Here is a 21508-nt window from a genome sequence, read left to right as displayed (position 1 = left end):
TTTAAGCCATCCTTAAAATCCAACATCAAGTAAGTTAGTATCTGATTGAATTACAATGATTATATTGCAAAAAATATATTTTAAATTGACAAAAGTTACTTAAAATTTGGCCATTTAAATTTGTAATAGTTGCACTGAGTTAAGTATTCGAAGCTAGATTAAAATCATAACTTTAAAATATTTAACTAAACATCCCATTTTAGCCCTGAACAACTTTTATAATTAGTGCAAAGTTAAATAAATTTTGTTCTACATCAATAATGAATTTAATGAAATTAGTTACTCAGATTTTATGAAAGAATCAAAGATAAAAGAATAAAAAATATCATTTTAGCAATATTCTATTTTTAAGCCTTTTTTAAATGTATTTAAATCTGATTTAAAATGTTAATCTGTGTATTTATCTCCTTTCTTAAGAGTTTTTAGTGCTACTCTTAATTGTATTTTTTAGATTTATTATGCTTATATTGCGAATCTATTTTTAAATATATAAATTGAAATAATTGTTTTTGGTATAATTTGTAAAAGCTAAATAAAAAATAATGGTATGGCGTTTATTTTTAAAATCAACTTTTGATTTAAAACGCAAGTGAAACTAATCAAATAATTTATATTCAACATAGACCAAGTAATTTTCTTTAGTACATAATAAAGATTTTTCTTTGAAAATAATTTTTTAAATAAAAGCTAAATAAAAAAATTATAATCAAAAACCAAATAAAAAAAATTTTTTAATAAATAATTTTAATAAATTTTTCTATCAAAGAAAATAGCAAATCGAACCAAATAAAAATAGAATTTTTTGTGTTTTCTATTTAATTTTTATACTTTTCGAATAAGAAATTATTAAAAATAGTACAAATATGATTGAATATAATTTTTGTTTGAAAAGCACTTTTTGAAATTTATTAGAATTAAGTTTATAAAATAATTAAAAAAATAAAATATATTTTTTTTTACTTTTTTCCTAAGATAATTGAGTTGATTAATATAGATTAACAAACTAATTAGTAGGTGACAAAATTTTTTTCTGGTTCTAAGAATGAATTCCACAAGCAATAATTATTTAATATATGCCAAGTATAAAGAAAAGTAAAAAATAGTTTCCGCTATTTATTAGTTAAAAAATTAGAAAGAATAGTTAAGTGATAATTGAAACTAAACACAAAATTTTTTGATTTAAAACCAATTAGATCAGATATTGAAAAACAGCTTCAAAGAATATTAGAAATACAAAAAAATAAGTAAAAGTATCAGGAAGATTAGTTAGTTAAAGCAACTTACTTGGAAAAATGGGAGACAAGTCCAAAAATAATAAAAAATAAATGATTACTAGTAGGATTTTGATGAAAGATTATCTTTTTAGCTATGAAGATTATGATAATCTGTATACTTAGCTCTAAAGCTAGATCAGCAAAAAATTTAAGCTTCCAGAAAAAATAGAAGAGAATTCAGAGAAAGCAAAGTTTGATTAGTTTTTTTAGATGTTAAGAAAGAAAAGAAACACAATGGTAATGGATTTAGTAAGGACTTTTTTAGAGGAAAAGGCAACCTTGATAAATAAAAAATCTAAAAAAGAAGCTCTAGAAGATATTGATATTGATTTGGATGATGATGATGGTAATGAATACAATTTTAAGAATCAATTATAATTTTAGTATCATTAATAAAAATATTTTTAATTTATAATTTTATTTCAATTCATTACTTTGAAAATAATTTCTCAAAAATTGTTTGAATAAATTATTTTTAACAATAATTTTATAGAAAATTCAGAAGAACAAGACGAAGATAAATAATTAGATATTGTTGCTGAGAAAAATGTTATGAAGCTAACTGGAGCAGCTTCAAAGAAGACAATATATAAGTCTAAATATTTAAAAAAAAAAAATTAAACCTTGAAAAATATGCTGAAATAAGTGGTTGATGATGATTTCAGTGAAGAAAAGGTAACTGGAAAACAATCTGATAAAGACTCTTATAGGAAGAATTTTTTAGATTTTGAATAAAATATGTTTGATGAATCTATTTCAAATTATGATGAGATATAAATTCCTAATTGCTTTAATAATGGAAACAAAAGATTAATTGGCTTAAATATTAATTCTAACCAATATGATAATCCGAACTCGGCTGATAAAAGCTAATAATTAAATAAAAATATAAAGCATCCTTAAGGAAATAACTGCAATGATTACTTGAGCAGATTTTACAAAAGATATAATTAAAATGAAGCAATTTTCTTTTAAATTTTAGAGAATGAAAGCAAACTTACTCATAACATGGAAGAAAGGATTGTTTCTAATTCAGGTAATGATAGAGAATTGCAATAATGTAGTATATGTTTACAGTTGCCAATAGTACCTCTCAAATGTTAAAATTGTACATAAATGGTATGTGCTAAATGCGCTTTTGAATGGATTTAAAAGAAAAATGAATGTCCTTAGGGCTGCTCAGGAGAATGGAAACTCTCTAAACCCTCAGAAACAGAATTAGATAAAATTGTTTTACAGTAATACTTTTATTGCTAATTTAAATAATTTGGTTGCTTTTAAACATTTAAAATACTTGATTTAATTTCTCATGAATCTGTTTGCTCATACAAAGCCATTCCTTGCAAGTTCTGTAGAAATTAAGTTATGTAATATTAAATGGATGACCATGAAAAAAAATGTGAATACAGAGTTTGTAAGTGTAAGAAATGTTCATTTAATTATGTAGCAAGAGAGAAGAAAACACATAACTGCTTAAAAACAGTTTTAGGACATTACTCAGATCTAAAAAAAGAGTTTAAGAAATATTAGCTAGACACAGAAGAGAAACTTTTTAATTTTGAAAAGTAATTAAATGAATTGATGGAAAAAAATAAAGGCAAACTTGGCAGAGGTTATCCTTACAGTGACTATACAAGTAGTAAAAAATTTTTTGGGTTCTTAAACGGGTAACAAGAGTAATAAAAATAATAATAATAACAATAACAAGTTTTAATATAGCCATCCTAAAACTATTCACTAAATCAACCAGTATTACCTTCAAATCCAATTTAAAACAAAAACTTAATGAAAATGCCAAATAAGCCAATGCTAAATTATATTTCATAATATCCTTCTTTTATGAATGCAAATTAAAGCAATACCAGTAGTAATAATACTCTAAATTTTAAACCTATGAAAGCTGTAAATACTTAAAATAGTCAACCTCCCATACCTTATATAAATAATGATCTTAATAAAACTGAAAAAATTCCCAATTTGATTGAAAAAGAGTAAGAAAAAATAAAAATTTCTAACAATTAAGGCTTTTTAAATTTAAATATTCCATCGAGTAGTCAGTCGTAGAGTAAAATTTTATTTTAAAACTAAACAAATGATAACATTTAAGATAGAAGCAACCAAAGTAATTTAAATTACCCAATGTATCTTAAACTACCTTAATTCAGCAATCAACAAATGTAAATAAATCAACCATTATTCAAACTAAATTAAGAAAACTCAACAAATCCTCCTGTAAAACCCTAGGATTAAAACTCAAACTCTATAAATTCTAATGAAAGCAACAATTAATTTAACAACTAATTTGATATGCCAATAGATTAATTTTATGATTTTTAAAACACTTATTCTCCTGATTATTTCTTTTGATATAAAAACTTAATTTACTAAATTTATAAAAATATGAAATAGATGTCTTATAAAATTGAATAATAATGTTATTTGAGATTAAAAGACAATATATAAAATATTAATAGTAGGTATTAAAGGTATGCATACATACATATATATAAAAAGACCTTTTAAATCCTGCATCAAAAAAAATATATGTTTATAAAAATAAATATGGTGTTTCATTCTTTAAACTAATTATAATTTTATATTCCATTCGTATTTACAAATTTATGGATAAAAAATTTAATTCTAATCAAATTTTTTTTGTTATTTTACAAGTATTTTTTTTAAAATTGTTGATTAATATTTCTATTTCGTTCATTTATTGATTTGATCTATCTAATTTTCTGATCAATTATTAAAAATTTAAAAAGCATCTTAGAAATTGTAATAATTGATATATCGTTTAGTAGAAAATAACTTTAAAGAAAAGATGATGCTTTCTAACAAATTTTATCTATTATTACAATTAGCTCTATTTCTTACAACAGTCTATTCAAAGAAACAACCTCAAGGAAAGCTTCTTCAGATTGTTGAAATTTTTAGACACGGAGCAAGATATAGAATTGATAATTCTTCCTATAGTGATAATAATTAAATAAATTATGGGTAATTAACAGCCCATGGATAAAGAATGCATTTTTTGCTAGGAAAAACTCTATATGATAAATACTCTATCACACTTAACATACCAAAGACATATAATCATACTTTTATTTATGTAAAATCAACTAATTATGACAGGTATTAGGGTTTACTTAATTTGATTAAAATAAACACTTTTTTTTGCTTTTATTTTTTTTTTAATAAAAATACTTTTTTTATTAGAACAATAATGTCAGCAGCAAGCTAACTTGCTGGAATTTTTCCTTTGTAATACGGTTTAAAAATATCTAATGTGAGTGACTAATTCTTAATGCCACCATTTTAAAATGTATCTAAAATTAATGAGACTGTATTTGCATTAGAGGGTGGATTCCAACCTATACCTATTCATGTCAGAGATCTTAAAGATGAGAAATAGCTTTTAGGATATATGGATAGCTGTTATAAAGCTTCTATGTGGGAAAATGAAAATCATAAAAGTGAAGAATGGGTAAGAATTGAGAAAGAATATTAAGATTTATTAGATGCTTTAATAGAAGATGAGTATTTTGGTTTAAAAAATGATGCTAATCTATATGATATTAGTAATCTTGTTGACACTTTAATATCTGAAAAATGGTTTGGTAATGTTGAAAAAAATAAAGAAATTTCTGAGCATGTCGATGGATTTTTATTAAGTTAAGAATAATTAGTACTTCCTGAGAATTTTAGTAAAATGTGGGTTTAAATGAATTTACTATACACGACAGTACTTCATTTGTCTCTGTACAAAACTCCTTAATAGAAAAAAACATCTGTTACACCCTTTTTTACTGAATTGCTAAATTATTTTAATAATTATATCAATAATTAATAATATTATAAGTGGATTATGCTTTCAGCTCATGACACAACAATAGCTATGATTTCTTAAGGGATGAATTTTACTAGCTGGGAATGCTTAGAATAAGTTAAATTGTAGTAAAATGTATCTAAAAATTGTATATATACATATCCAGGATTTAGCTCTAATATTATTTTTGAATTATATTAAGATAAAAATAACGAGCATTTCATTAAAGTACTATATAATGGAACTGAATAAAGTATCTGTGGATCATCTAAAAAGTATTGCTACTTGAAGGAGTTTAGTCAAGCCTTAAAATACTCTACAGTTAACGATTATGATCTTGAATGCGGTAATTAAATGAATGATAATCAAATTTTTGGGACAACTTAGGAAAAATAGTAAATTATGGAATCAGAAAATTAAGCTTTGTTTACATACCTTGTTACTGTTTTGTCAATTTTATTAATTATTTCTATTATTTTTAATTATTTATAAAGAAGAAAAATTTTAATTCTCAGACAAAATTTGTAATAAAGAGCTGATTATTCGACTATCTGAAAGTTTGTCTGTCAATATTATTAATAAAATCTTAAAAGAAAATTAATTATTAGACTTATTTATTTATCATGTTATAAGATGTAACAGCATATATAGTATTTCGCCTTTATGTTGTTTATTCGAATTTCGTATGGTTATCGATTTTTAACTAAAATTATATATTTGAATGAGTTTTGCATCACAAATAAATCAAAAATTTTTAACAAACAAAGATAATTTAATTTATAAATATTACATTTTAAGTTATAGATTTAGTTTATTTTTTAGAGGTTTGGTAAAAAAGATATTAGATTGATAAGCAATGAGTTCTACAAAAACTATCGAAGATTACAAAAGAGATGTGGTGCAACTGAAAGGGATGATTAACAAGCTCTCTGAAAAACAAAAAGAGTTGCTTAAAAAATATGATAATCTAAAATCATAAGTTGAATCATAAACAAAAGATAGTGAAATGACTTAAATTGTCAAGATGATTTAGGGCACAACCAAAATTCAAAAAGTCTGGAGAGGTTATAGAACTCGTGCTAATTTTTTAAAGAAATTGCAGGACTTTTAAGCAAGTACCCTTTAGCCTATAAAAAATTAAGTTTAAGACTATGAAATAAATGATTCTCAATTAAACAAAAGAGCTGTTTAAAAAATAAATAAATAATTATTGAAAAAGACTTCAATAGATCTAGCTATGCTATTTAGGGCTCTCGATGATGAAAATGCATAATAAATCAAATCAGAAAAGTTGGAATAATATTTAAAAACTTATATTCTTTCCAAAAATATTAAAGAAAATGACATTAAAAGATTAATTTTTTTGCTAGACGAAGGCTGCTCTGGGTATATTTCTAAATAAGAAATGCACACATGCCTTTCAGCCTACGGAATAAATTTTGAAGATTCAGCTTCGTACTCAAGAACAATCGAATTAGAGGTCCTTCTGAATTTCGCTTATCGCTGCTCTCTAAAAGGTTTCACAGCTGAGGATACTTATTAAGTAATAAATATAAAGCATAATACGGTATTAAAATAATCAGATATAAAAAATTTCTGTTTGAAAACTCTTCAATATCAAATTTCACAAAAAGAATTGGATGCTCTATACAATTCCTTTGACATATATTAAAATGGAGAAGTAAACTAAAAATAATTTATTAAAATTTTAGAGAAAGCTATTGAATCAGCGTAGCAGTAGCATCAAAAATCTTCTAAAAATAAATGAAATTTATATTGAGAGTGAAGTTATTTAATGCAGTTTTGTTTATATACTTTTTTGAATATTTGTTACTTTTAGTTTAAAATCTACTATGAATTAAATAGTTTATTATTTATTTTTTAAATATGATGTGAATTTAGAAAGTCTTACAATTATTACATTGAAAGGTTTTTTTATATAAATTAATTACTTTTTTACTTTTTTAATATATTTATTAATTAATTTCTATCTAATTTTCTTTATATTTTATCTAACTTGACTTATAATAAACAATAGAAAGAAGTCTTTTTGCTATTAATAGTGTTAATTCTTATTTTGTAGTATTAGCTACTGAATTAAAAGAAATTTAAACAAAATATAAGAAATAAATAGATTTATAAGCTATACATATAAAAAATATAGAAGTATAAAATAATTTTTAAGCTAGTTAAGTTAAATGATGTAGAGTACTTTATAATAGTAAGTAGTAGTGATAATATGATTATAAAAATTTATAACTTGATGGTATTCAGAGATGGTTTTATTCATCTTATTTCTCTATTTTTATAAAATAATATTGTGTTTTCATGCCATTGTTTTGATTAAGTATGTCCTAATTCCTTTAGATAATAGACCTGTTTTTTGGTTAAATTTCTATCACCTGCTGCAATGGAATAAATTATTATTTAAAATTTTCCATAATTTTCTTGTAATTGATTTGTTCTCCATCTTTGGGCTTGTTTATTATCTATCCTCCCTGAGAAACTACTATTTCAAATTAGTTTTAGAATTGTTTCTTTAGCTTTTAAATAGGTTTTGTTGAGCAAATTGGCATTAATTTTTTCTGATTAGAGATATTGTTATATCTTTAGCGCTTTCTATGAGTATGTAGAATGGTTTTAGCTGAAGAGTAGTTTATGTCTAACCTGTTTGCTGCCTTTTTATTTAAGTAAAAAAAAATTTTTTATTAAAGTGGTAAGATGCTAATAAATAAATATTAATCTAAACAGACAAACTCGTTATATCAATTTTTATCAAAAAAAACATCACTATAACAAGAATTAATCATAGTAAATAAAATGTACCTTTTTAATAGTGAATTTTTTAAACAGAACCAAGCTGAGGAGTTCAAAGCGTTAGCTTTATGTTATTTTATTGTACTTTGTAACTTTGTTGACAATAAGTTCTTGTATTTTAATTTAGTTATCCATTTTATAAATTTGAGAATTACTTAAAATTGTTTTTGTGATTTTTATTTACTAATTGAGTTATTTTTTATTTTTTTGTTTATAAATTTTGAGTTTACAAAATCCTTATTCTTAATGTGCTTAATAAATAACATTTAAATAAATAAAAAGGGAATTTATGTAAAATTTTCCTTTTAAAAATGTAATAAAATGCCAATCAAACAACCAAGAAATAAAATTTTAATAAAAATTTGATTTTGGTGTGTATATTTTATTTACTTTTTGAATTATTAATACCCTTATTTTATTACATAAAAAGCAAATAAATTTTGACATTTCGTATTTTCAGCCGAAATTCAAATAGCATGCTAAGCTATTCTTTATAAAGTGTTTTTTATTATTTAAATTTACTATAATACCAAAGCTTTTTATAAATTTTAATTCCTATTTTTTAAAATTATTTTATTTTTAGTTCATAGGTTGAATATATCTAAAAATATTAATATATTTTTTTAATAATTAATTATCTTAAATATATTTTTTAAGAGACAAACTTAGAAGTTAATTTTTTCAAACTTTCACACAGTTTAAGATATCATGGAGCAAAAGGAATTTTTATTTAACTTAGTTACTCCTTCACCAAAATATTGCTCATATCACAAAACATACAACCTAACAACTATTTTCAAAAAATATTAAAAATATCAATATAATTTTTGTTAATAACTTTTCCATACTCTGCTTTATCAGTATATAATTTGAAAAAATATAATTTTTATAAAAACTTTCTTCTTTTAAAATGTATTAAGAATCATCTATTTTCAATAAGTTGAAATTATTTTTTTTTAATCGATATTTATATCTCAGCTCACTATCTATCAACAAAATTGTTATCTGATTTTTTATATTTAAATTAAGAAAAGCTAAAACATATGACATATTATCGTTTTTTGATTCTTTAGAGTTGGTGAATTCTATTAATAGTGCAAAAAGCGTAAGATAAATAAAACAATCAGCAATAAAAATAATTAAAACACTGTATTAATTTTATTTTTAGTTAGCAAACATTTCGTTAGGTTTTATAAAACGTTATATCATGACTAAAGATTTGATAAATACAAATAATTACTTTTTCTGAATCTCAAATATTTATCAGCTAAATATATTAAAAGGTTAAAAAATATTGAATATTAACAAAGTTATATAAAATTAGAAGAAAATAAAAAAATCTATTTTAAATAATTTATTTTAGATTTTAAAAATGAAAAATGAAATAATTAATTTTCAGAATTTTCATGGTAAAATTAAAATTATTAACAAAAAAAGACATATTTATATAAATGATATTTTTTAAAATTTGTTTTTGTTAATAATGGTTAATTCTGCTTTGCTTTTTAAGTAAATTAAAATATATAAATTAATTAAGACTATTTATTGCCTAATCAATCTTCTAACAATTTAATATATTTAAATTAATTTATTAATTAATTTACCTCATGCTCTTTTTCAAATAATAGGCGATTATTATTTACTTTTAAAAATCATAAAAGTTTTATTGAAAATATTTTTTCTGACTTATAAAAAATTAAATAGCTGATGTGAAAATTTAAAACTTGAAACCTTACTCTAATATTTTTCTTTTTTGAGTAATATATTTTTTATTTATTTACAGAATAATAAAAATCTCAAAATGAAGAAAAATGTTACACAGGTATAAGTACACTTGATTAAAGGGATTAAGTATAAAATTATTTGTAAATTAGTTCTTCAATATAGTTAAGTTTCGTTAAGAAGTTAAGTTTTGGAATAAAATGGAAATTTAATTTAATTACAATATTTTACTTAGTATAGAAGATATTTAACAAATTTAAGTTGAAATTATTAATACTTTTTATTAGTTAAGGAGTTAAAAATAATTAATCTTTTTTAATTGTGTAATATTTTTGATAATTCGTCATAGCGCTTTCTATATTAAGATAAATATGATGTACTTAATAAAATAGCAAATAATAATTGCATAATAAATATTTCAATCATCTTTTAAATTAACATCTATTTTATCTTTATTATTTAATTAAATATGTAAAATATGTATATTTAAACATGATTGATTTGATCTTTTAGTTTTATTAAAATATTAGTTTATTAATGAATGGAAAAAATATCATAAAGGAGCTTCTACTACACTAATTTAATGGCATATTACTTAAATTTATCAATGATAATTACTAGATATTTTTCTTCCTTTTATTAACTATTTAAGTATTATCAAATAAAAATATTGAAATTTAGAAATGTTTATTGAGTTTAAAAGGCACGAAATGGTCACCATTTAAAGTCAGTATATATTTTGTTTTATATAAAAATTTATAAATTAACTAGAAAAAATTCATAATATTTGAATACTATCTTTATGAATTGTCTATTTGATTACGGTATATTTCTGGAAAATTGCATCATCAATTAGATAGTAAATAAATAGATAGGTTTAGGGTAAATAAAAGAGTTAAGACATAAAGACGGATTAACTATACTATCTTAGTTTTAAAAGAAAAAGATTATATGTATATTAGCACTGAATAAATTTAAAAGCAAAGGAATTTTTGATAGATCAAACATATCAAATACAACATTCAGCAAAGTATCTAAAAACATAAAATATTTATATTATTCTAAGAATTAATGAACTAATTTTAGGATTCTTCTACTTTTTAAAAAATTAGTCTACATTTGTTTTTGTAAATCTAATTTTTTATTGACCAAGGAATAGACTGGTTGAAAATAATATAAAATTGTCTATATATTTGAATTTATTATGTTGAAGTAGAAAATTAAACTTTTTACTTGAATATTCCACTTTGTAACCAAGGATGATAAAAATTCTCCTTAATGAAATACCAATGCTTAAATATGCTATAAAAGATAGCTACTGTGGATTTAATTCTTTTTTGTTAAAATGGCTTAAAAGATACTAATTAATTTGTGCCTTCAAGTAATATTGAGTAAAGAAAATTTAAAAAATAATCCTTAAATTGGAGTAAGTAATGCAATCGAGTGAGCATAATGCATCAAGGGGTAAACTAAAAACATAAAGACGTATTATCTTTAATTAATTTGCGAGTATAGTTTTTAGTTATGAGATTTGGAAAAAAAGACGCTCACATATGAGTTAATATTTCATGTTATGATGTTAACAAAAAAATTAAATAAATAGTTAAATTAACTAATTAATTAATTCACAATTTCCCAAGATCTGATTATAAGCGCAAAAAGGCTTTTCTTTCTTTTCATTACAAAACTTTATTCATTCAAAAAAATTAATAAGAAAAAATACAAAAAGAAGATTAAATAAAATTCTAAACAGATATATTTAATTAGAAGGATTTATCTATTTACCTTTTATATAGAATCCATAAAACAATATCTCTGAATCTCCTCAATTAATATTACAATATAAATTAAATGCCTTTATAAGTCTTGTCCTCTTCTCTTCAGGCCAGTGCCTCTACTGCTGACAATCTTTAGCACAACGACATAGATGCTAAATAAAAGTCAATAAATCTCAATTTCGAGTAATTACTTTTTGCTTAAAAAGAGCTATTTAACTGATATATTTCTTTTTCTTATATAGACAACAAAATTTGGGTAATGTAGGATTCAAAGAATTCATTTCTACTCTATAGGAACATGTCTCAGTAAATGATTTGACATTCAACATAAAGTATATTAATTTTAATTTAATTGTCTTCTCATATTAAATATTATACCTAAAATAGCGATAACCACTTAAGCGATGAGTAGTTCTTACAAATTGGTGACAAACTTAGTCGCTTTACTTAAACAAGAAACTTAAAACTCTACTTAAAGTATTTATTTTACACCCTTGATATTTATTTATAATTTAATTTACTAATTAGCATGTATTAATATTTAACTATTATTAAAAGACATAACAACATAACATCAAATGGAATAAAATAATTTATTGAGAAAATCTCCTCCCTGTATGCCCTCCAGGAACTTGAAATAGATTTAACGTAAATACTTTTTAATAATTTAATTGAGACAAATTTCTAATTTTACAAGCTTGAAATTCTTACAAATATCAAGCAATTTGATAAACTGTATCTTTCTATTTTATAAAAAAAACTGGTTTCTTCATTTTCAAAAATATAAACTAATAAATAAATAAAATGTTAAAGTTTAATCTTTAACTCAATAATTCTAATTTATTTTACTAAACAAATCAATAGAAATTTGCATTTACAAAACAGTGGTATCACAGAAATCAGCTCTTCAATATAATTACTAAAGAGCCTTACTTCTCTCACAATTAATTTAGAGTAAAAATGATTATTATTATTTTAAAATTACATGTTTCAAAAAATTGACTTAAGACTGTCTTCGATTTTATAAAAATGACATTCAACGAACCTATGTTCGCAGAAAGGCACAAAAATTTAAAATTGTTTATAAAAGAAATAATTAACAAAATATAATCATATTGATATTCAATACGCATTAAAGTCTCTTCACTTTATTAATACGACTTATTTCTAAAAAAGGAACAATTAAATCACAGAGTAAGGAGCTTAGCAACTTTTTAAATCTATTGGTTCTTTAACTAACCTTGTCCACTTATCCATACAATTAGCGTAAAATAATTATTTATAATCATCCTAAATGCTCAAAAAACACCTAATCACATTAGAGTTCTAATTTTTCTTTTTCTAAATATAGTAAAAACACAATCCGTAGTGCTGGTATGGAGAATTTATCGAATTCCTGGTCTAATCTTTTAAAACTTGAATCATTACGTTTAGACGTCATAAATAACAACATTGGTGACGAAGGTATTATCTCTCTTGCAAATGCTATCAGTTAATTCAAAAATCTTACCCGTGTTGATCTTTATTTGAGGTAAAATTACAATCAAAAATTTATTAATTTACAGTTTTGTACTAGATTAGTATGACTAAAATCTCAATTTATTTTCCATAAAATTTAGATATAACTCAATCCAAAATCTTGGCGGTGAAATTCTAGCTAAGCAGATTTCTAAAATAGAAAACATTAAAACTGTTAATCTTTATACAGGGTAAAAAAAAACAAATTTGTATTTATTTAGATTTTTTTAATCTAATTTTTAAATAACAATAGAAGAAACAAAATTGACGAAAAAGGCGCTAGAAATATTTCAAGCTATCTTGGTTCATCCAACAGCTTAACTAATTTAATCATCTACTTGAAGTAATCTAATTACTCTTTAATTTTAAGTTTTTAATATTTACAAATTAAGGACTCACCTTTTTTTGTAGAAGCTTAACATATATTTTTAGATAAATAAAATATTAATTTACTTTACTAAAAATAAAGTGATGAATCTATTGAATTACTTAAACAAGAAATTGCTCACAAAAAAAGTCTCTACATGAGTCTTTAAGTATATAAACAACACGTTGCTCCTCACTTATAATATATGCCTCTTTAATCCTTGTGGGACTTATACTACTGATAGATACAAAATATTCACTCTTCAGTCATGCAAAAATAACTATTTTTTATCATACTATTTATAACTTACATATATAAACATGAATGAACGATCCAAATACAAATAAATTATTAACAATCAAAAAAATATTAATGACAAAATTAATTTTCTTTATCTGCCTAATAATTAGCAAAAATAAAACAACCCACTTAAAAATATCAACGAACGACTGTCTTCTTAAATTATATTAATTATAATTTTATAAAATAATAACACTAAATTGACTTTATATTAAAATTAAAATATATAAAAACAACAACAACCATTCTTAACAAATTCCTTATTCTGCAAATATTTATATTACATACGGTGTATTTGATGTAAAAAAATAAATTCATTAAAAATATCTTGAACTTTAAAATAAGAATATTATTGTGAAAATTAATTCTGATTATTTTTACTACAATTTAATGGTTTATAATTTATCTAAAGGTATTGAAAAATGTGGTTTAAAAGAAATCAAAAAATGCAAATAAATACTTACGACTAATAAAAAATGTGTATAAATTTAGAAAAAGGGAATGATGCTTATTATAAATTAAAAACAATTTTTGTTACAAGATTAAATATAATTAAATATGTCATACATTGCTATTGCTGCATCATTAATTAATTAATTCATTCATTTATTAATTCACCTCAAAAAGATCAGTTTTTACTAAATAGAATTTATATAATAGTAATTGACAACTATCCTCCATCGAAATAAATCAAAATTGTTTATTTGGATTTACAACTAAACAATTAATTGATGACTTCAATCGCATTTTTGACAAGGTTAAATTGCAGTACTTTCAACATTTGTGCATCATCTGCTGCCGTCAAAAGATGTATGACATTAGAATTTTATTACGTAGTTTATGTTTGATAAATTAATAAAAATATAGTTTTTATAAAATAAAATTAACAAATTTGATATCCTCACAGCTTTTTTTGCTATTATTTAATACGCAGTGTTAAATAATTTAGAATATCACAGAATTCGTTAATTATATCCCCTCTTTATGGCTTTGAAATTTGATATAGATACAAGTTATCCCTAATTTCAAAAGACTGTTTATCAATTATTTAAGTTAAGTCGCTAAAACCTTTTTTTAACTATTTATAAAATTCTTTATAATTCATCTGTTGTTCAGTTAAGAGCTCAACTTCTTTGTTGAATTCATCTTTTAGGTTTATCTTTTCTTAAGCATTGTGTTTTGATTTCATTAGCTGAATTGCTATTTTTGTTAAGGCCTAGAAAGATATATTCTTTTTAGAATTCGTGTCTATTTTGCTTCTTTAAGAATGCTATTTAGAAGTAAGTTACAAATGAGATTATTGATGAGAAAATGATTATTATGAACCTTCAAATTCAATGCTATCTAAATTCTGATGCAATTATTAACTATTTTCTATTTTAATTTAATCTTATTAGTCTGCATTTTATTGCTAATCAGTTTTTTCATCTTACTGCTTCATTTCTTCATCTTCTTTTTATAAGCTTTCTCTTAAGTCTTCAACAACAGGATCTAAAGGATTACTTTATTACTATAAAATATCTTAAATTTAATTATATTATTGTAGCTGATTTGTTTCAGAAGATATCACTGTACCTCCCTCTTTCCTCTCTCTTTAACTTATACTACTGGATAAAGAATCTTAATTACTTGTATTGATTCTCAATTCTTTTTAACTTTACAACTAGCTCCTTATTTTTTATTATTACTATTCATTTATACCTAAAAAATTACATTTTTAAATTAGTTAAAATTGTAAACAAATTATTCAAAAGTAAAAAAGTGTTAGTAAAAATATGAAAAATGTGATTTACTTATTTCATCAATCTATTGAGATGTCCTAAATGAATGCACCTCTGATTGTTCATTTTAAAATCTGCCTTGTTAAGATTGTTCATCTAAATAATCACTTTCCATTCTTTATTTTAACTTCTATTCTTCTATTTTCCTTGCTTTTTCCAATTTTTTCTTGTATTTATCTAATTTTTTGTACTCCTAGTCTCTTTTTATCACCTCCTTACGTCTGGATCCTTCATCTTGAATGATTGCGATCATAATGTTATTAACTGCCAAAATAAAAAGAATGATAAAACTAACGATATATATAACTGCTAGTGGTCTTGATATTCCATTATCCTCTAGATCATGAGTTATGTCATTGATAGAGTCACCTAAAAGTAAAGAAAACAAAGTAGCAAAGCTATCTCTCATAGTTGCAAATCTCTAGCTTCCCCCAAAAGCAGTTCTTCCTACTATAATAAAAGAAGCCAAAATAGGAATATACCCTATAAAATGCTTCCCTATTTTAGGAAAAGAATACCTCATAATATCTGCTGTGATATTAAACTTAGAAAAGTAATCAAAATATTTTAAAATAGCTAGCCATGCTAATGAGCAACCTTTCCAAAATTTAATTGAAAATAAATTTAAATCATTAAAATTTGTTAAAGATAGATTTAAAAATAAATTAAAATCATAAAACATAAAATAAAAAAATAAATTTGATTAGTATAAAATAAAACAAATGTGATTTCTAAAAGATAAATTTTATTTAGCAAATAAGTTTTTTAAAGCTATAAAATCATTTAAAACCGAAATTATAAAAATTTACCTAAACCTTGTAACCATCTAAATGGCTCACTTAACCTTGAAACCAAATTATCGTGCTTGTCTTAAAGCAAAATGAATAAACAGCATGAAATTTAGCAAAGATTACCTAATAAAATGATTATAAACCATTTATCAAAATATTTGAGCTTTTCACTAAATGTTAGCTCATCCCAAGCACGCTGCTCATGAAGAATTTAAATTAAATTATCAGGAAGATATTCTTCATCCATATCATTAACTTATTTCTTTTTTGGCTTGTTTACTATTGGCTTTAGAATTTAACCTTACTTTTTATAGTGCATGTAATCTTTTATCATATCAAAAATGTATTTTAATCCTAAAATAAAGCTAACAGATGCTAATACTATTATAATTGAATTTATCAAAACTTAAGAACCTTTAAAAAGGATGGTTGCTTCTGATAATTTTCTTGTGACCTTAACATAGTCATCACACATTTTTCCATCCGCTTGAAGAACAGATTATAAATATATCGTTGAAATGTACTAATATTATAACTGAAAGTTCCAACAAGAGTAAGGCTCTTTTTCATGTGCTAAAGTTACTGCCAAATTATTAACATTTATGCTAAATCTTCTAGTTTATCCTAAAAATTTTTTAATAGAATTAATGTCATGCTAGTTAAAAGGATAAGTAATGCCTATAAAAGGATCTATTGGATTGTTTTCAAATTTAACAAATAAATCTTTTTTTGTGATCGGCTCAGGAGCATACTATAGGAAAATCTTTAGCTTTTCTAAGTTAATCTATTGAAAATACTTCTAATTATAAGTCGCTATATTTATAAATAAGCTATTTAAGTGACTTTAAAAGCTTTTTATGTCATAATAAGTATAAATGCCATTATTATCAGCAGCTTAATTGTCATTATAGAAAAGAGATACCCATTCGTAATCTTGTTATCTGCTAAATGGAGTAAACTAAGAGTGAGTATACTCAATTTGTAAAGAAGTAAAAATGATTAAACTTATGTGTATTAAAAGCTTATAAGGAAATTTATTATATTTGACATATTTTTTAATAGGCGACAACATTAATTTATCTTTAAATTCATCTTTGTAAATTGTAACATCTTTGCTTTGTCTTTATTTACTATAAATGTATAGCATATCTCTACCTGAAGGTCTGTCTCTTAGCTCTGAAGTCTAATTTTTTATGTTTAGCTTGCTTTCTAAGTTATTTTGTGTTGTCTTACTTAAAGAATGATTTTCCTCCATCTTGAATGAAAATCCTAATTCATCATCCAAATTGCTCTTTGAAAGATTAGAATTACTTTATAAATCTTTTTAATTTTAAACCTAATTTCTATTGTTCTCGAGTTATATTTCATTAAGTGATTCTGTTTTTTACTTATTCTCACTACTTTAATCCTACTCAGATACCTTCATTTCAATCTTTTTTACTTCACTATTATTATTTTCTGTTTATCTAAATGAAATTAATCAAAAGGATAGTTTTTAATTATTATTTAAATTGAACTTTACTCAGACGATAATATTTACATATTAAATTATTAATTATTGAACTCAGAAAGTGAGCTTTCCAAAATACATTTATAATTAGAGAGATAATCAAAATTATCTAAATTGAGTAATCAATTTATATACAAAGTATTAGTTAAATTTATTAAAATAAAGTATAATATTTAATTATAGTATTGTCAATAAAAGAAGTAATACACTTTGTTTTTCAATTACCTAATTGGTACTACTATCAAAAAATATAAATTTAATTGAAATTTAAACATACATTTTTATTTCAAAGTGTTTCCTAAATATTTTAATTTAAATTAATTCTAAAATAAAATTAAAAGTGAATTTTAAAACATAAGAAAGAAGATTCTTATCTTTCTTGAATACTTCTTAATAAGTAAATAAAATTAAATTAATAATAAATTCTTTAATATAAAAAATAATAAAAAAAACAATCTATTATTTTAATTTCATAATTTTCTTAAAATTTTAAAAATAATATTTTATAAGACTATCATTTTAATTAACATTTATCATTCATTATTTCTATCTATCTTCCAACTATATCCTTTCAGTAAATTTTAGGTTTAAAAAATAAGAAAATATTACCAAAAATATATTTATTAACAAATTTACATTTTTTTCAAATAATAAAAATTTTAACTCTTTTGACTAAATGTAAAAATACACAATTATCTTTTGATAAGAAAGGCTGTCAAGTATTTTGATATTTTCAAATAATTTTTGTTAAATCAATAAAATTTTATATCTTCTCCACCTATATTATCTTTTTTATCAAAATTTATCTAATTAATCAAAATAAGAACATTTTTTATCTTAATACTTTATTGATAGATGGATCACTCTTAAATTTCTAGAATATATTTTTAAAAGAAGGAAGTATATATATATTAAAAGTATATTAGATATTAATTTGAAATATAATATTAGTTTTTAACTAAAATATATAAATAAATAAATAGAGTGGAATTATTTTAATTTTATATTTTGTTGATCAATCTAAATATTACTTCATTTAAAGCTGCTATAAACAAAAAAAATAAATTTTATATGGTTTTTTGTTTTATAAATTATTAAAAAAGCATAAAGCAATAATTAAAAATCTGACCTAATTAATTTCTACCAACTAAATTTCATTTTAAATTAAGTAATCTTTATGTTTTAATTTTTGATTAAAAAATAAATTATTTCAAAAAATAAATAATACTTCTCTTTCAGTCAGTAAATTATTTAGGTACTATGTAATATAAAGCCTTAAGTATCTAATAGATATTAGCATTATTTTCATGCATATATTCGATTAGCATTATACTTCTATCCACTCTTCCAATTGTTCAGCTATATCAATCGCTTAATTAAATTAGCTAAATTTAAGAAAGTTTTTAAAAGTATCCATTAGTAGACATGAAAATAATAAATGCAGACAGTCAATAAACTTGTGAGCATTACAATATGTAGAAACTATTTAATTTCTCTTTTCCTTCAATAGTAAAATATTTAAATAACATAATATTGATTTTGTTAGTTTTTTACCTTGAGATTTCTTTTATTAATAGCAATTTAGCTACATATTAATTTGTATATTTAAAAATTAAAAAGAGTGAAGGATGCGTGTGTAAAAACGGAGATATTAAAATGAGTCTTTGTAACTAAACTTTTAAAGGAAGTAAACCTTGCTCACCATAAGGAGATGGAGAAAATGTTTACAAATAAGAAGGATTTTAGGTGGAAAATTGGGGTTTAAGAATTAATACTAACTAAACGTAAAATAACAATTATACTAGCTAATCTGATAACGACTAAAATACAAAACTCCTTTCTTTTTAAATATGTGGATTATATAATACTGAATATAACTATTTAAATAGTTTTAATGTAAAATTTGACGAAAGTAATAGTTTACATAGCTAAGAAATGATCAATAACAGCAATAGTTGCTAGTATATAAATAAGGAGTATGATTTATTCAATTTGTCTTCTTTTAATAATTTAACTTACTAAAATTGCCCTATAACCTCCTTCAAAATAATTGATATTCGATCTACTTAGTATCAATAAGGTTAAAATACTTACTATCTAGATATACCTTAATCTGATTACATGAAATTTTAAGTAAAACGTGATCCAAATGCATACCCTTTGTCTTAAATATCAGTACAGTGGGGCAAAGGAATTTGCTTAAATAGTAATTGGCCTGAACCAATAAGTAAATTTTTTTTATAATAATTGTTAATAGCCATAAATTTTAACTTATTTAAAATTATAAAAAAGATAATAAATACGCTTATAAGCTTTACAACATACAAGTAAATGATTGCTAATTAGATAATAACTTTTATCCAATCCTTAATAGCTAAATAGGATAAAAAGATTTAATTATTAACAATCATTAAGAATCTTTTATTTAAAAACTACCAAATTTATTTAATGATAACATCAATTAATTTTCTATTTTTGCTAGATAATTTCCCAAGATGAACTGGTAGTGCAGAACATAGAGGGTTAAATATTTGCTATTAAATGAGATTAATATAAATAATCTATGGTATTACGAGATCATAATTTGCATTTTAGCACTTTGCTATATAATTTTAATTTAACTTTACAAAAATAGTAATCAAAGAATGAAAGCTATAATTGTATATAAATTTATTTTGTCAGTAGTTAACATAGGAATATAAATAGGAGTTATTTACTACATTAATGACAATATGATAAATATCATAGATAGCTTATGTGATCAGTAATGTGTTGATTAAATCACTTATGATTTGTTAAAAAGTATAAAAGAATAAATTAAATAAATTTAATTTTATCTCCAGCTTCCATTTTTCATCTATGCATGCTTATTGACCATAGAATTAATTTATTTATTGATTGTTTTCATCTAAAAGAAAATAACAACGAAAAAGTAATTAGAAGCTAAAAGTGTTTCTATAAGTAATCAAATAAATAATATAGAAAATGCTTAGTTAGACAGAGATATTGCTCATGTACTTTAATAGACAGCTCTTAACCATGCCCCTAGAAATGAGCATGCAAGGATAAGCAGTCTATTAGCAATTAACTAAAATATAAATAATCCAAACTCTATCTTTTAAATTAGAATGGATGAAGACTAAGACATCTCAGAAAAAGGAAATACCACAAAAGACACTCAGTCAATCAAGAGAAACATTGATTTTTATTGATATAAATAATCCAAATTTGAGTAAAAATATTTTATAATAAAAATAAATGCACTATTTAATTTAAAGATCTAAATTATTTTGTTTGTTTGTTTGTTTATTTGTTATCTTACAATTAAAAATTATTTTCACACTATTCATTTTTTTTAAATATAAAAATTGCATTTTATAGATTAAGTGCTAACTCTTATACTTTATTTAAAATTAGGTTAATAAGTTTTAATAAATAAATTTACCAAACTAAGTATTTTGAAAAATATATAACTATAAATTGATATATTTTATATTGAAGTTTGAATAGTTTAACTATAAAATATCAACATAAAGTTAATATATCTCACTAATTTTTAAATATAACAATATTTTTTACATATTAGCCTATAAAAACGTGTAAAAGTGAAAAAATGGTGGACTTTATTTCTGACGCAGTATTCCCAATATCCTTTATATTCTATCATATATTTTTCATTAAATTTTTATTATTTTTATTATTTTTTAATTTTAATATTTTCTTTATTATAAAAAATAATTCAAAAAATTAATAGCACTTATTAAATTTGGTATTTATCTATTGATAATTTATTCAATTATATACAATTTAATTTTCTATTA

General features: G+C 22.3%; 8 protein-coding genes across 8 annotated transcripts; 5 read left to right on the top strand and 3 right to left on the bottom strand. All coding sequences in view use genetic code 6, as the record gives it.

The window, feature by feature from the left end:
- Positions 1 to 1292: 1292 nt before the first annotated feature.
- TTHERM_00348680 (hypothetical protein) lies at positions 1293 to 3641 on the top strand (the record flags this gene model as incomplete). The annotated part of the gene is made up of 2 exons (XM_001023023.3): positions 1293 to 1620; positions 1768 to 3641. The coding sequence occupies 2 exons, from the start codon at positions 1293 to 1295 to the stop codon at positions 3639 to 3641; spliced, it is 2202 nt and encodes a 733-aa protein (XP_001023023.2).
- A 457-nt stretch (positions 3642 to 4098) lies between these two features.
- Positions 4099 to 5658, top strand: TTHERM_00348690 (histidine phosphatase family (branch 2) protein; the record flags this gene model as incomplete). The annotated part of the gene is made up of 2 exons (XM_001023024.2): positions 4099 to 4409; positions 4494 to 5658. The coding sequence occupies 2 exons, from the start codon at positions 4099 to 4101 to the stop codon at positions 5656 to 5658; spliced, it is 1476 nt and encodes a 491-aa protein (XP_001023024.2).
- Positions 5659 to 5959: 301 nt separating this feature from the next.
- Positions 5960 to 6926, top strand: TTHERM_00348700 (EF hand protein; the record flags this gene model as incomplete). Its single annotated transcript, XM_001023025.2, has 2 exons — positions 5960 to 6646; positions 6816 to 6926. 2 exons carry the CDS (start codon positions 5960 to 5962, stop codon positions 6924 to 6926), a joined length of 798 nt encoding a protein of 265 aa, XP_001023025.2.
- A 447-nt stretch (positions 6927 to 7373) lies between these two features.
- TTHERM_00348710 (hypothetical protein) lies at positions 7374 to 8055 on the bottom strand (the record flags this gene model as incomplete). The annotated part of the gene is made up of 2 exons (XM_001023026.1): positions 7374 to 7781; positions 7930 to 8055. The coding sequence occupies 2 exons, from the start codon at positions 8053 to 8055 to the stop codon at positions 7374 to 7376; spliced, it is 534 nt and encodes a 177-aa protein (XP_001023026.1).
- Positions 8056 to 10651: 2596 nt separating this feature from the next.
- TTHERM_000348709 (hypothetical protein) lies at positions 10652 to 11445 on the bottom strand (the record flags this gene model as incomplete). The annotated part of the gene is made up of 2 exons (XM_012799529.1): positions 10652 to 11329; positions 11428 to 11445. The coding sequence occupies 2 exons, from the start codon at positions 11443 to 11445 to the stop codon at positions 10652 to 10654; spliced, it is 696 nt and encodes a 231-aa protein (XP_012654983.1).
- A 48-nt stretch (positions 11446 to 11493) lies between these two features.
- TTHERM_00348720 (kinase domain protein) lies at positions 11494 to 13546 on the top strand (the record flags this gene model as incomplete). Its single annotated transcript, XM_001023027.2, has 10 exons — positions 11494 to 11603; positions 11663 to 11752; positions 11808 to 11897; positions 11979 to 12068; positions 12285 to 12374; positions 12597 to 12686; positions 12772 to 12951; positions 13040 to 13129; positions 13192 to 13281; positions 13408 to 13546. The coding sequence occupies 10 exons, from the start codon at positions 11494 to 11496 to the stop codon at positions 13544 to 13546; spliced, it is 1059 nt and encodes a 352-aa protein (XP_001023027.2).
- A 960-nt stretch (positions 13547 to 14506) lies between these two features.
- TTHERM_00348730 (cation channel family transporter) lies at positions 14507 to 17719 on the bottom strand (the record flags this gene model as incomplete). The annotated part of the gene is made up of 4 exons (XM_001023028.3): positions 14507 to 15306; positions 15399 to 15983; positions 16196 to 17643; positions 17700 to 17719. 4 exons carry the CDS (start codon positions 17717 to 17719, stop codon positions 14507 to 14509), a joined length of 2853 nt encoding a protein of 950 aa, XP_001023028.2.
- A 1393-nt stretch (positions 17720 to 19112) lies between these two features.
- On the top strand, positions 19113 to 20899 carry TTHERM_00348740 (transmembrane protein, putative; the record flags this gene model as incomplete). Its single annotated transcript, XM_001023029.2, has 5 exons — positions 19113 to 19196; positions 19308 to 19914; positions 19980 to 20190; positions 20323 to 20489; positions 20670 to 20899. 5 exons carry the CDS (start codon positions 19113 to 19115, stop codon positions 20897 to 20899), a joined length of 1299 nt encoding a protein of 432 aa, XP_001023029.2.
- Between the last annotated feature and the right edge of the window lie 609 nt (positions 20900 to 21508).

Source organism: Tetrahymena thermophila (assembly GCF_000189635.1).
Source record: "Tetrahymena thermophila SB210 genomic scaffold scf_8254460, whole genome shotgun sequence".
Classification (NCBI taxonomy): Eukaryota; Ciliophora; class Oligohymenophorea; order Hymenostomatida; family Tetrahymenidae; genus Tetrahymena; species Tetrahymena thermophila.
Note: the sequence above shows the minus strand (reverse complement) of the source record. Positions and strands in the feature narration are given on the sequence as shown.